The sequence below is a fragment of the Fukomys damarensis genome, unplaced genomic scaffold (assembly GCF_012274545.1).
Source record: "Fukomys damarensis isolate Sample0158 unplaced genomic scaffold, DMR_v1.0_HiC HiC_scaffold_32, whole genome shotgun sequence".
Classification (NCBI taxonomy): domain Eukaryota; kingdom Metazoa; phylum Chordata; class Mammalia; order Rodentia; family Bathyergidae; genus Fukomys; species Fukomys damarensis.
The window spans coordinates 3745084-3760965 of record NW_022900944.1 but is presented as its reverse complement, the minus strand read 5'-3'; the positions used below and the strand labels follow the sequence as shown (position 1 = coordinate 3760965).

Genomic DNA, 15882 nt, shown 5'->3' with positions numbered 1-15882 from the left:
TTTTTTTCTTTTATTCATTAGGGTTGGGTGGTACTAGAGACTGAACCCAAGGAGCACTGGGCTACATGCCAGCGCTTTTTCTTTTTTAGCTTGAGACAAGGTCTTGTCTAGTTGCCAGACTGGTCTTATACTTTGATTCTCCTGGAGCCCTCCATCTTTAGTCAGCCTCCCAAGGAGCAGGGATTGTAAGTGTGTGCCCATGCCTGACTCCTCTGTAGGGTTTTGATTTTTTGAATCCTGTTAATATTTCATATATTATAGTTTTTTAAAAAGTGGGGGGACAACACCCATTTGCCAGGAAAGAATATATCTAGAACTCAGATTTAAAAATAACATTCTCCAGGGCCGGGAATTTAACTCAGTAGTTCTGCCTCCTGCCTCACAAGTGCAAGGTCCCAAGTTTGATCCCTGGTACCACAAAATAAATAAATAAATAGGCTATCATTAAAAATATATATATATCATTCCCCAGAAACCAGAGCTAAGTGCCGATTCTAATTTCAGGGCTAGTGTAAATAGAATGCAAATCTGGAACTTCTTGGGCTGAAACAGCAAGGCTCAAGAAAAATGAGAGGAATTTCTCAAAGATACACCAGACAGCCTGCTAGAAAGGGCCCTCCTGTGACAAAACTGAGCAATATGCATCAATCTGAACGATAGTTAAGAGACTATACGACACAGAATAAACATTCACAATTCCATGTCGATATTTATTGTTCTACATAAAAATATACACGAATACATCGTGAGAAAGGAAAATGTTCTTCATAGTATAATACCAAATAAGTACTAAATTCCAGAATACTAGTCAAAATACCACCATTCTACAACTACCACTGTCAAAACAGAGGGCAAGAATCAATAGATACTATGATTACAGTAAAAGGAAATAGGATTATTACCCAATCTTAAAGCACCTCTCCAGCAAATGCTAATTACCACAAAAGCGAAAATGGCAACGTCACAGGAAAAATTTGGCTGGGCCCACTGAAATCAGATCAGGCAAATCTCACTTCACCAATAACACAACACATGAGTATCAGTTGGCTCCTAACATGACACAGTGTGAAGGACACAATCATTTATGCAGTGTTCAATTCATTTAACCTAAATTTAATCATGAAGAGACACTGGATAAAGCCAATTTCAGCCCTCTAAGAAAATCTGCCCTGAATATCAAAGGTAAATACCGTGAGAAAAAACCCTCCCCCACACAAAAACAACTGCGGAAAAACTGCTCCAAATTTCATGTAACTAAAGAGGTAGGATAAACTAAAGCCAATTTGCACTACTGAGAAAATATTAGGAAGTACTGCTCACAGCACGGTCTGAGGACCGACTGCTAGTCGTCTCCCTACTCGTGCTCATGTGTTCACATCAATGGAAGAAATGGGAAGATAAACAAAGCGTATTTTTAAGAAAATTGCTTAGTTGAGCTGATTTCATTTTTTTCCTCTGCTCAAGACTGTCTTAGAGAATTAATCAGTAACCTGATCATCATTTCTAGCTACCTAAAGTATAAATTTGTGCTTTTAGGTAGCAATGCTACAAATGACATTACTAGGAAAATTTAGTAAAAGGGAGTTAGTATTGTACTAATTAACTGGTGTTCTGAATGTGAAATATTATTATATGTAAATTAATGACCTTATTCTTCAGAAATAAACACAAAATATCACAAATTGTTCAGTGTATTTCTAATTATTTATGAATAAGAGAATAAAATGTCAGGAAATTATAACAATGAATGACTTCTTCAAAGGACTGTGGGAGATATTACGTTTACAACATCACTGTATATTTAAAACTTCTTTGCAATGAAAAGTAAAAAACAGTATGTGAAAGAAACTATAATGCCATTCTCCTCAGGGTGAACCACATAAGTAAGACTTTCACTATTTCAGAGAGAATTTCAGGATGAAGCACATTTACCTTGGCTTTGAGTAAAATGCTCAATTTAAGAGGAAGTCTTCATCTTACTGTCTGCAATAAACAAATCTGACCTTTCATACTTTTTTTGCTTAGCTTTCTAACACCACAGACTCTCACCTTGATGGCTTTTCCTTCTTATAATCTTCTACAAGTTTCTTCCCCTTTCCCTGATTCTAAAATCCAGAATGCCTCAGACCTACAATTATATTAGTGTTCCTTCATGATTTCTTATGACCATAGGGCTTGAAAAATCAAACCAACACTCCCTGGACTCCTACATCTCCATGTGCACCCTGGACTGCAAACATCACAAACCCACTTAGCTCACTGAGGGTGACCCAGTGGTACTGTCCCAGGATCCAACCATGTTCCTCAGAAAGCATGCCCTCATCCTGGACTTCCTACTTCCTGCTCCTTCTGCCTATGACACTTAATTCTTTGACATGCTGTAAATTTTATTGTTTTGACTAGAATTTAAGGGCAAGGGTTTGGAGTTTGCTCATTTCTGTATCCCTGATCACCCAATAAATATGTTAAGATGATTACATGTAAGCACTCAAGAACAAATTATAAGCAGTTATAGATGATTAAAGGTACTAGCTAAAATAATATCCCTTTGTTGGGAGGGTTACAAACAATATCTGTCCTCATTAAGTCTTTTACTGAAAATTAGTTTTCCAAGAAATGCAAACACATCTTGTACTTCGTCTACAAGTTAAGAGAAAAAGTAACCAAGATGTACCTCACAAAGGCCAAAGAAAAGGGAAAAAGTCATCAAAATATTTCAAATTGAATCTCTTCCTTGAAAGATCTTCTACAAGGCAAATATAACAAATATACTGTGCAACTTACACTATGATCACAGTGTCTTTGTTGAATTTTTTCTCTTGAATTGTACTGGAGCAATTTGGGGAAATATCTTCACTATCAGAAGACAAATCAATATACTGGATTCCTTTCTGATTCTTGAAATATGATATACTTGCTTTTCTTTCATTCTCTGGAGTTTCTGGAACACTAGAATCTTCTGTAAAAGAAAAAAAAAAAGAAAGGCATTTTGAATTACTAAAAAAAAAAGAGAAAACCAAGTTTGCTTTTTGGTACTGGGGATAAAACTTGGGACCTTGAGCTTACGAGGCAGGCGGTGAAACCACTGAGCTAACTCTCTGGCCCTTAAATTTGTTTTTAATAATTATAACTGTGTAATTCCACGTATTATTTCCCTTCTAAAATTAAAAAAAAAATCCTACTACTTAAAAAAAAAAAAAAGTCCATCAATGCTGGTACTAAATGATTTTATTTCACAAGCAAGACCTTAGTAGAAATTATAAAACAGTCTTGTGTCTTACAATGTAATCTTTTTCTTTCTGTGCTTTTATTTCCTAGCACTCAGTTCACATTCAGCACACCTTGGACATCCAAGTCCAGAACATTAGGCTCTTGTCTTATTTCTTCATTTCTCTGGACCTTTGTATTCTCACCTGTAAAATACAGATTCAGGGCCAGGGATTTAGCTCAGTGGTTCTGCTGCTTGCCTTGCAAGTGCAAGGACACAAGTTCGATCGCCGGTACAAAAAACAAACCAAAACAAAACAAAAACAAACCAAAACAAAAATACAGATGCAAATAACTGGAGCTATTAGTCCGTACAATAAAAGATGCACACACATGGAACTGATGCAGCCATACTGTATGTACACTAAACTGGGACTGGCAGCAAAGGTTTGTAATCCCAGTAATCAAAGGCTGATGCAAGAGCAGTGCTGCGAGTTGAAGGCCAGCCTGAACTACATACATAGTGCAACACTGCCTCAGAAGTACAAAATAAAGTGTTATACCCTAAAACGCTTAGCCTCTCCCATTAACTGTTTTTGTTTTCATTTTGTTTTGTTTTGGTATCGGGGATCGAATTTGGGACCTCAAGGCTGCAGAATCACTGAGCTAAATCAATCCCCAGCTCCCATTTCCCACATTAACTGTTACAAAATGATATTAATTATTATGAAGCTCACCAGCCATATTTGTACATAACATTAACCAAGTACTTCAATTAAGTTTATGAAAAACAAAAAAAGCATGCTGGGCAAATTACTGTGACTATTCTTTGATACTAAATGCAAACTTGGTGCAACGGTTTCCTAAATATTAGTTGTAATGTGCAGTCTGAAACCATAAGACAAAATGTCTAGCATTGTGTTACGTTAAACCCACTGGCCTATTCTGCATTTTAAATAAAATTTTTTTGGTTTTTTTGAGACAGGGTCTCACTATGTAGTTGAGACCGACCTGGAACTCACTATGTAGCCCAGGGTGGTCTCAAACTCACAGCAATCCTCCTGCCTCAGCCTTCTGAGTGCTGGGATTACAGGTGTGCGCCACCATCCCGGCCTCTGCATTTTAATTAACTCCGAACTATGTATTACTTTGTAATACCACAAGGCAGGAGGCAGCAAAGGAAAGACAGGAGAGGAGGATCTGCCTTAGAGCCTGCTTTCTGAGCTAAATTTTAACCCAAGTACAGGATATCCAGGTTTTAATACAATGGAAGAAAGTAGCCAGGTAACCCAGTTTATACCCAGGAAGCTTCCCTGCATGGGCCCAATGGTCTTCAGGGACCTCTAAACCCAAAACTGTGTTATCTATGCATTAATAAAAGATCTGGAAAAACATGTTAAAGCAATTGCTCAAATGCTTTTCCTTGTGATAGTGGCTATACTAGTGTATGAAATAAAGGGTACTACATACTATGTATTTCACACAACATTAAATAAGAAACCTACTAGCTAGTGTTTGGAGGGGTTGATAGGGGGTCTTGCTACATATAGTTCAGGCTGGCCTTGAACTCTCATCAATCCTCCTGCATCTGCCTCCCTAATGCTGGGATTACAGGCATGTACCACCCTCCCCATACAAGTTTAGATTTAATAAAATTTTTATTCCTTCACTGAGAAATTTTACATGAAAGTGGCACTTAATTTTAAGTGCACAATGAATACTAGGACCATTTAGAGTCTTGCCTTTGATTTGTGCTACAGCACTAGCAGGTTTACCTACCACTGCTACTTTGGGGGATGTGTGTGGCCTCAGTATGCTACCTACTCTAGTAGCATAGTTTTAGGCTAATCTGAAACAAGTGTCTGCAGCTGGTTTCTTCAGCCGCTCAGACTACAGGCCATGTACCACCACCTGGCTACCTACCACTGTTTTTCACCATCAGTTAAAAGGGGAAGGTCTTAATTCACTGACAACAGTTTTGACCTGTGGACACCATAAGAAGATCTTAGGGAACACACTTTAAAAACTGTTGGGATACAGTGAAAGCGTGTTTATAAAACAACTTTCTAGTATAGTCAAAAATCTAGAATTAACATAATGCTGAACACTTAGATTTATATGGACCATTTTTAGAAGCAATAATAAAAGTAAGTGCCAATGGCTACAAAGATATTCCTGACATAGAGATGCTCTTTAAACTGAAGCAAACTGGTATTTTTAAGTAGTATCTTAAAGGAGCCTGGACACACACACACACACACACACACACACACACACAGATATAAAAGCAGAGGAAAGAAGGTAAAACGCATAAGCAATAACAAAGGAAAGGCATCTGCTGCTATTCACACCTGACATGTGCTGAATGCCTTCTGCAGGCACATATGAGGAGGTACCAGGAGGTCCAAGACACTGAGGAACAAAAGAAAAGTCCCAGTCCAACTAGCCCTAATCAAAGTAAAAGGGGCCTAGAAGCCCATCTACACAAGTAACAGTAAGGCATAACTTGTGACATGAGAAAGTAAACAAAATGCTAAATGAACAGGAGGGAAAAGAGCCTGTCCTTTCACATAGAGAAAAACTCACTATCTTGTTGGGTATTTAAAATCAGAAGATAACATTTTCTCATTACAGAAAGTAATGGAAACCTCTACAGTAAACACATGCATCTTTTTGTTTGTGGTACATGCTCAAGACAATCATATCCCGCTCTCTTCTCCCCCTTTCTCTCCCCTCTTCCCTCTCTCCCTAATCTGCCTTCCTGAATAAAATCTCCTGTGTGGGGAGGAGACAGTCATATCCCAATATGCAATTCCAGCACCCTTGTACCCACTGTACATCCATATACCATGAAACAAAATAAGCATTCAAACCTACTACTGATTGTGTCTTTTGAAGTGGCCTAACATGAGACTTGTTCAAAAATAAATCACTACTGGGAGCTTATGAATTTTACACAGTTACACCAACTTGATGATCTTCAAGTAAAGGTCATCTCCCAAAGCAGAATAAAAACACACAAACCTTTATACCTGGCAGGCTGACTTACAAAAACTTGCCGCTTTTGATATTCTAGTCATGTACCCTTCTACAATGTCCAACCCTGTAACACAGCAACTTGTTTATGAGGAAGTTCTTTTGAGTACTAACATAAATATATCATAAATTTGTCCTTTTTAAAGGACAAGTTAGACAGGAAAATACCTTTAGTATTTCATTAAAGATAAACTGACTCTGGTGAAAGTACTAGAAAAAGCAATGAATATACTTAATATGAGATTGAAGGGCAATTACTAACACATCACTGTAAGAAATGTAAAAGGAGAAAACATTTCAAATTTAAGCCAAAAGAAAGGGTAAAGGAGGGGCTGGGGATTTAGCCCATTGGTGTTACCTCCTGCCTCAAAGCACAAGGTCGGTCCTGAGTTTGATCACCAGTACCAAAAAAAAAAAAGAAAGAAAGGGTAAAGGAGTAGGAATATAACTCAGTGGGAGAGTGCTTACCTACTGTGTGTAAGGCCCTGGACTTAATCTCAAATACTGCATTCACATACAGCATAACTTGTTTTTAGTAAGGCAAACAACATGAGATAACATGTAGAACAGTGTTTTACAAATATTTTTGACTAGAACCCACTGTAACAGACATATTTTTAGATTATAATCCCAAATATACAGATTTTTAGTTTGATATGACTGAAACAAGTTTCAGAAAATGCTACTATAACTGATACACTTTGATAATTTTCTATTCTACTGCATTAAAATTATATACACACATATATACATACATACATACTTGGTCAGAACTCAAGAAATTTATTTTATGACAAATACTTATGGTCCACATTTTGAAAAACAACTCACATAAATAGCACAACTCATCAGCCAGGAATTAGCTCAGTGGTGCTGCACCTGCCTCACAAGCACAAGGTCCTAAGTTCAATCCCCAGTACCGAAAGGAAAAAAAAGAAAAAAAAAATTGTACAATTTATCTATTATTTGGCATACAATTAAATCTATAATATACTTAGATTATCTTCTTTTCAAGCACTCTTGGAATGTTTAGAGAAATTAATTACATATTAAGTCACAAAGAAAATCTCAGTAAATTCCCTAAAGACCACATTATCTGGCCAAAAAACAATAAAATTACAAGTAAACTCTTTTCGTTTTGTTTTGTTTTGGTACCAGTTATTGAACTTGGAACCTTGTGCTTGCAAGGCAGGCAGCAGCACCATTGAGCTAAATCCCCAGCCCCTACAAGTAAATGTTAATAAAATCATGCAAAGTTTTAGCTGCTTGAAAATTTAAAGAGGAAAACAAAACCCACAGATACCATTTCTAAACAACTTTTCAAGTCAAAAGTATACTGTACGCATGTGTGTGTGTACCTACATTTCATAACAATACAAGAACTAAAATACTCTGGTAAACAAATATACAATTACTCCCAAGGCTGAGTTAGAAGAATCCAAAATTTAAGGCCAGCCTGAACCACATATCAAGACCCTGTCTCAAAAGAAAAAGAAATAAAAGCAAAAAGCAACTAATATATGATTAGGCAAACAGATTAACAGCCCACAGTATACAAATATATATGGTGATTCAGACTATTAATAAAAGCATTTTAGGCTGGGAATTTGGCTCAGTGGTTCAGGTGCCTGCCTCATAAGTGCAAGGGCCCAAGTTCGATCCCCTGGCAGCAAAATAAATACATACATACATACATGCATTTTAAAGTTAAGAAGGATTTTTCAACAACTGATTCTGGAACTATTTAAATGGAGAATAATGAATCAAGGAGAAAAATCGTGTCATCCTCTTTATTCCTTATAATACAATGAATTTAAGACTAAAGTTAAAAACTCACAAGGCACAGGCACCAACTCACACCCTTCAGGTTGGCTATTATTAAAGATACAGAACCTCCTGCATGGCAAGCACAAGATCCTGAGTTTGATTCCTGGTATAAGAAAAAAAAAGAGAGAGTAGCTGGGGGTATAGTTCAGTAGTAGATTAAGTGCTTAACCTACATGAACCCTAGATTTAATCCCTAGGGCCCACAAAACAAAAAACTATATAGAAAGCAACAATTATGGACAAGAACGTGGAGAAACCGGAACTCTGCACAGCGGGTAGAAACATTAGGGGTGTGAACTATGGAACAGTACAGCAGCTCCTCAAAAATCTCAAAACAGAATTATCACACAATCTAGCAATTCCAGTTCTGAGCACACATGCAAAAGAATTGAAAGCAGAGGATTGAAGAGGTATCTGTGCACTCCATATTCACAGCAGTACATGTCACAAGAGTCAAGAGGTGGAGACAACACATGTGTGCATTAATGGATGAACAGATAAACAAAATATGACATGTTTACACACCGGAATAGTACAGGGCCTTAAACAGGTACATAGCATATTTCATAACATGAATCAGCCCTGAGGATAATATGCTTTGTGAAACAAGCTCATCAAGAACACTAACAGTAACTAGCACGGTGCCTCAAATCTGTAACTCTAGATACTTGGCAGTCTGATGAAGGAGGATCACAGGTATGAGCTCAATCTCAGCAGCTTAGCTAGACCCTGCCTCAAAATAAAAATAAAAAAAGGTTGGGGATGTAGTTAATTGTAAAACCCTAGGTTCAGCTCCCAGTACAGCAAGCAGAAACAAGAACAAAGAAAACCCCAACCCACTTTTCTGTAGGAAACCAGGTTACGATCTCAAAGTCTGCAGGCTCCACCAAACCTTCACACCAAGGTGATGGGATCTGAGGATGGGTCCTCCAGGAGTGAAGCAGGACTTAAAGAAAAACAATTTTTCCCAGCCTTGGACAGCACCCCATCACCTCCCCCTTCCCTGTAGCTACTACGACACCTTGTTCTGGTACAGATAAAACTGGCAAATACGTATGTCCTGTAAACGAAGTTAATGTCATTTTGTTCTCACAAGATCCACAAGGCTCTGTCTTCTTTCAAAGCTAAATTACAAAACTGCCTGCCCTCGTCCTGTCTCTGTAAACTCGCTTGCTATGATCTTAGAAAGACCAAGTCCTTCCACCAAATGTATAAAACCTGGAACTTTTCTTGTGAGAGGCTCTTCCTTTGGATGTTAGTCCATTCAACTGGTGTTTACTAAAACCTGGAATAAAATCCTCCTTTTTCCCAGTGGTCTCTCTTGTGTCTTGAATGCTACAACAGGAAAAGACTTAATCACAGAGGCAGAGGCCTTGGGAACAGGACTAGTGGCCTTACAGAGGAAGCCACAGAGACTTCCTCCTCCATCAGTGAGATCCCACTGGAAAAACTCCTCCGGGAAGTGGGCCCCAACAGAAGTGCTAATGCCTGATACTGGGTCACTAGCTTGACTGTGAGAAGTGTGTTGTTTATAAGCTACCCAGTTGATAGTAGTTTGATACAGCAGCCCTGAGACATGATGAAATTTTAAAAATTACAACTACAAATTTACAAATCATTTATCAGAAGACAAGGAGAGAGAGAAAAGCAAAGAAACACACACACAAAAATCCAAATGACTAATACATTTATGAAAACATACTCTACCTTAAAAGAACATAACAAGCAATTATTGAACACAGTAATAACAACAGCCTGGTAAAAAATTGAAGAGGCTTAATATATTTAAGCTAGGTATGAAAATAGACATGACAAAAATTAAGCAATAGTCTGATGTAAAACTTTTTTTTTTCCTTTTTTCTTTTTCCCCTCAATACTGGGGACTAAAGCATGGGCCTTCACACAGAGTAACATTCCCAGCCCTTTATTTTGAAACAGGGTCTCACTATGTTGCTATAGCCCTAGGGTGAATTTGTAATCCCCCTGTCTCAGCCTCCCAGAGAGCTGGGATTCTAGGCACACACCACAGTACCAGGCCAAACTAGTAAAACTTTTAGGTTGAATGATTATAATAATGAAAACACTACTTATGTTCCCCTTAATCTGACAGTTCCATTTCTGGGAATTTCCCCACTCATTGTACATATGCAAAAATATCTATGTAAAAGGATGACCATTAGAGTTCTTTTGATACTAAAAAGCCTGAAGAAAATCAAAGCCAAGACACATCAACAGGAAACTATACAAATTGCAATACATTTGCATAAGACACTGCATATATTTAAAAAATTAAGACAGAAAATAGTTTATATGGACTAACATGGAAAATGTGAAAGAAATCTATTTTTAATTTACAGCAAGTTGCATCACATTGCGCGACAGTATCTATTTTTGTTTATGCAAATTTTTGAAAGGCTAACAGTACTAACTGAACTCGCAGACTTGTGCATAGTAGGGAAATGCTGGACCATGGGAGATACATCCCACCCTGTACAATGCCATCTGGTTTTTTGAAAAAATCTAAATAAAAACCAGGGCCATATACACAGACAAAAAAATCTGAAAGAATAAAGAAAAAAACCAAACCAGGATCACAAAAGATGATGCATTATATAATGCTACATCATTTTTTAAAAACAATGTTTTGTAGTAGGGGAAAGGAAAAATTAGGTAAGAAATAAATGGAAACAAAACTTTTTCAAATAGGGAGGGGTGGAAGGGTTAAAGGGGGGATAAGAGAATGGGGAAAAAAAATAAGAACCAAGAAATACTATGTGAAGGTACAAGTTCCAGTGATGAATGTAACTATTTTATACCTAAAATATACCAATAAAAAATTTAAGAGAAAAAAAAAACAATGCTTTGTTATGAAGAAAACAATAGCTAATAATGAAAATTAAAAGGCAAAAAAGGAAAATATAAACAAAGTACATTTAAAATACACTTAAGGGCTTGCAGGGTACAGCTCAGTGGTAGAACATTTGCCTAACATGCATGAAACCCTAGGTTCACTCCCCAACAATGCAAAAACAAAAACAAAAATATAATTTTAGTGAGTATTTATGTACCTTCTATTAGAACAATCCAGCATTAACCCCTTTACCAAGTATTACTTTTCAACTAAGCAAACTAAAGAAACAACGTTCACCTGTAGATATTGATCATTTTTCACATTTTAGCCGCCCATACGTAAAAAGGACTGGAGTACTGTCCAGTGATTACAGAACTGTGAAGCTAAATGATACATGCTATAGTGGTGCATGCCTGTACCTGCACTCAAGAGGTTGTAGCAGGAGATCATCCAGTCCCAGGGCAGCCTGGATGGCATAATGAGCTCCTATCTCAAGGATCATATCCATATACTGGCAGAGACCACAATAAATTTTTAGGCAGAGCAGACAAAGAGGAGTCAAGATGACAATGCTGATGACTGATACAAGATGACACCATCTATATAAGAAAGATTATGGATAACAGATACATTTTTTCACTTACTAGTAACTTACTTTCAACAACCACTTTAGACAACTGAATCTATTTCACCAAAAAATTCAAGCACATACACTAAACTTTCCTCTATGCCGATCCTCAAAATGACCAATGAACCCGTGTATTTTTCTTTCAATTTCTCTTCCTAAGTAAAATGTATTTTGATTCCTTCACAAAACTAAACAGTCAAACTGCTTTAGTTCTCATACTCATAATACCTCTCTTTCAGATATCTCATTCCTGTTTTTTCTCTATTATATTCCATCCCCTAAAATTTTTTTTTTTGCTGGAGTTCTTATCAAGCTATTACTCTTTCCTTTCTTGAAAAAGAATAGTCTATCTCACCACTGTTTTGAAACTTAAAAGCCAAGAAGAGTAAGTGGGCACAACAGCACACACCTGTCATGCCAACACTTGGGAGGCTGAGGCAGGAAGATGACAAGTTCTAAAGTCAGTCTTGGTTTTCAAGACTCAAAAATTTAAGTTGGGGATATAGTTCAATGCCAAGGCCCTGGGTTAAATCCCTGGTACTGGCCTATCTCGTGCACACAATTCACAGAGGTAGACCAGGCAAGATGAGTACATATTTGTATGCTCAGCACTCAGCAGGCTCAGGCAAGAAGATTGAGTTGACACTAGCTTGGGCTCCATAGCAAGTTCAAGGCTAACCTGGACTATATAGTAATTTTTTGTTTTGTTTTGTTTTTTTGAGAAAGGGTCTTGCTATGTAATTCAGCCTGGCCTTGAACTATGTAGCCCGGGATCCTCCTGTCTCAGCCTCCCCAGTGCTGTGGACTATAGGTGTGCACCACCACACCAGGCAATAATAATCTTGTCAGAAAAAAACAAAAACAAAACCAAAAAGAAAAGTGTCTCATTTTTGATAATCATTTCTAAGCCAAATATTCTTTCTACCAATAAGACAGATTCCCGCCACTCCTAGAACAAACTTTTCATATTTCCCAATGTTGAGACTAATAACTATTCCTAAAGCAATCATAGTTTCTGAGAACTTATACATAAAAAGAAACCCATTTACTAGATATGTTTAGAGTAGTTTACTGTTTACAGTATGTTTAGAGTAGTATGTTTACTGAGTAGTTTAAGAGTATGCTTAATGAAGGAACACAGTATAACATTCTGAATTTTCACATTATAAATACTCGTAATAAAACATTCCACTCAAGTCCAGTTTATAAATGCTTCTCCATTCAGAAACAAGAAAAACTGTGGACCCCACATTGTAAATGCCTTGTCCAATGTCCCACAATTAACCACAATGAACAAGCAGTGGCTTCAAAGGACTCAATATTCCCTACTTGAACACCAGCCTTTCCTGTCCTGTTAAGCTACATAAAAACAGATAACAGTGTCCACTGGGAAAATCCTATAGTACCTGGATGTTTAGACAATAACTACATGTGTTATGCAAATCAAATATCCACATAAAGAAAGAACACAGATGTCACTTCTGTGCTAAATACCCTACGGGAATGGTGGGGCATGCTTGTAATCCCAACACTTGGGAGGCTGAGGCAGGAGGACTCTGCCACAAATTGGAAGCCAACCTGGGCTACACAGCAAGTTCAAGGCCAGCCTGAACTACACAGTGAGACTCTGTCTCAAAAAAAAACAACAAAACAAAACAAAAAAAAATCCCTTTATTTTAAAGTCTGGCATGGCAGTGCACACCTGTAATCCTAGCACTCAGGAGGCCGAGGCAGGAGGATTGCTGTGAGTTTGAAGCCAGCCTGCACTTACATAGTGAGTTCAAGGCTAGCCAGAACTACACAGCAAGAGGCAATCTTTAAAAAACAGGAGAAAAAACAAACAAACAAACAAACAAAACAACCCTTCAGCTTAGGATCAATCCAAAAGATGGAAGAAAGGAAAAAGAAAAGAAAAAACCCATTATTTTCTATAGCATTTAGACAGGTTCAAAACTCTTTAGATAGAGCCCTTGAAAATCTGACTTAATTACCTCTTAACACAGACTGTGAATTATTCCACCGAGTTCCTCTTACAGCAAATCATTAAAAAAAAAATTTGTAAGGAATGTCCCATCACTACATTTTATAGAGGACTAGCAAACAAAGATATCAAGAGTGAAGAAATATGTCGCCCATCTTTTAGGCCACAAAAGTTTAAACGCTGTGTGTCTATACAGACATTCCTCATTCAACAACCAGTCAGAGTCCTCTAACTAGGTGGTTAACTGAACCAGCCGCTAAATGAGGAATTGTGTATAGTACTGTATGTACATTACAATATTCAGAACAAAGAAATGGTCCAAGCAAACTCCAACTTGAAGACTTTGCTTTTATTTGAATAACTCTTACATGCAGTACTATAACATATAACAGAACACTATACTACTGTACTATCCAATCAGCAAAACTACAGTATCATATAACAAAGTGTACTGTACAAAAAAAGACACTGAGGTTCACAAAAACAGTACCACACACACACACACACACACACAAAAGTCTTAAGTCCAAGCCACAGGTTGAGCCTGAATCTTTGTTATCGGAATGTCTGCACTGTTTTGCATCCAAAAAATACATTACTAGTCAGGAGTGGTGGTTCATGCCTGGGAGGCTGAGGCAGGGAAATTTCTAGGCGAGCCTGGACAATTTAGAAAGACTGTCTAGGCTGGGGATTTAGCTCAGTGGTTCCACCGCCTGCCATGCAAACGCAAGGACCCGAGTTAGATCCCCAATAAAAAAAAAAAAAAAAAGACTCTCAAAATAAGAAGTAAAAAGAGGGCTAGGATGTAGTCCAAGGGCAAGGGTTCAATCCCACTAGCACTCCCCGCAAAGAATTACTGAAATAAACATTAATACTTCTAACATTTCTTTCACCGTTCATAAGAAATTGTGTAACATAATGATTATATTACGCTCAAGAATTGGATGCCTGATGGCCAGGTGTGGTGTTGCACACCTGTAATCCCAGCCCTTGGGAGGCTGAGGCAGGACAATCAACCTGAGTCCGAGGCCTGCTTGGGCTAACACTGTGAGTTCAAACTCAGCCTGAACTACGTAGCAAGACCCTGTTGTTTAAAAAAAAAAAAAAAAAAGAAAAGCCTGGATTTGCATTCTGGCTCTACCAAGTCCCTAACAACCTCTCTGGATATGGTTTCTGCAAATGTGAACAACAGTATCATCTAGTAGTTATGGTGCAAACTGTTGAAATGTAAGTGCTCAGCACTAAGCTAAAAAAATAGTGACTAAAAAATACTAGCTGGTTGTGGCGGTGCACACCTGTGCACTCTGGAGGTTGAGGCAAGACGATCTTGAGTTCGAGGCCAGCATGGGTTACACTGTAAGATACTGTCTCAAAAGACAATAAACCAAGAACCACAAACAAAAATGCTTCTAATTTTTAACTTTCCAATAAACATAGGTTAGAAGGGAAATGTTAATTCTAGACTTATTCTCAGCCTTTAATCTATAGCAATCTGCTAATGTGGTAAAAGGGTTCTTCACTGTGAAAAATATCAATTATTCGCTTGCATTCTGGAAAGACCCATAAAGCCAAGTGCAGGCAATATGTGAAAGTGATCTGGTCTTTGCTTGCACACAGGCGCCGTCTTCAGGCACGTGATCAACATCTAGTTCACAGTAGGTGATCAATATTTTTTTGAAGGATAATGAGAATGAATGAAAACCTGTGGCCAAATAACAGCTCCAAAGCCTACTACAGGAGTTATCACTTACACTTCTCTACAGGTAGCCATTCTGACCCCGGGATGACCTAAATTCTGTCCTAACTCCCATCACTGGGCTACATTCCCACAACTCACAAAAATGTCAGACAACAGCGGACAGGTGCTCACTTGGAGGCCGTATGAGGCGGCCGCAATCTGTATTTCAAATGCAAACTGGAGGACAATGCATCCTTATGTATGACACTAAGAATAAAAGCCAGCATCTTTCTGCCTTTCGTCTTCAAAACATACTTCCGGTGCTCCATCAAACTGCACCATTGTAACTCACCTGTTTTTTCAGTTATGTCTGAATCGGGGGTATTTGCTCTGCTCACTTCCCCGTCAGCATTCTCTTCTTCCGCACTAAGAGTGATAGGCGAGGAAGGGCCGGGCTGGGCGGGCTGGGGGGTCGCTTCGGGCGCTTCCTCCACCTTACTCCTTTTCTCAAAGCGAAAGCGGTCCAAGTTGAAAAGATTCATATTGGTGCAAAACGCCACGCTGGTGGCTGCGGGCTCTGAATGAACTATCTGCAGGGGAAGCGAGGAAGAAGGAAAGAGGCCGTGAAGACAATGTACAACAAAGCCGCAGCCCGCGCCTCGCTCCCCCGGCGA

At 38.2% G+C, this 15882-nt stretch overlaps 1 protein-coding gene across 1 annotated transcript in view; it reads right to left on the bottom strand.

Annotated features, from left to right (window-relative positions):
• Smarcad1 (SWI/SNF-related, matrix-associated actin-dependent regulator of chromatin, subfamily a, containing DEAD/H box 1) overlaps window positions 1-15876 on the bottom strand; it is a 64062-nt gene extending 48186 nt beyond the window's left edge. The window contains exons 1-2 of the mRNA XM_010643689.2: window positions 15561-15876; window positions 2785-2959 (exon numbers count right to left, since the gene is read on the bottom strand). Coding sequence (XP_010641991.1) covers window positions 2785-2959; window positions 15561-15750 — 365 coding nt within the window. The 5' untranslated portion in view covers window positions 15751-15876. The remainder of the gene's footprint in view (window positions 1-2784; window positions 2960-15560) is intronic.
• Between the last annotated feature and the right edge of the window lie 6 nt (window positions 15877-15882).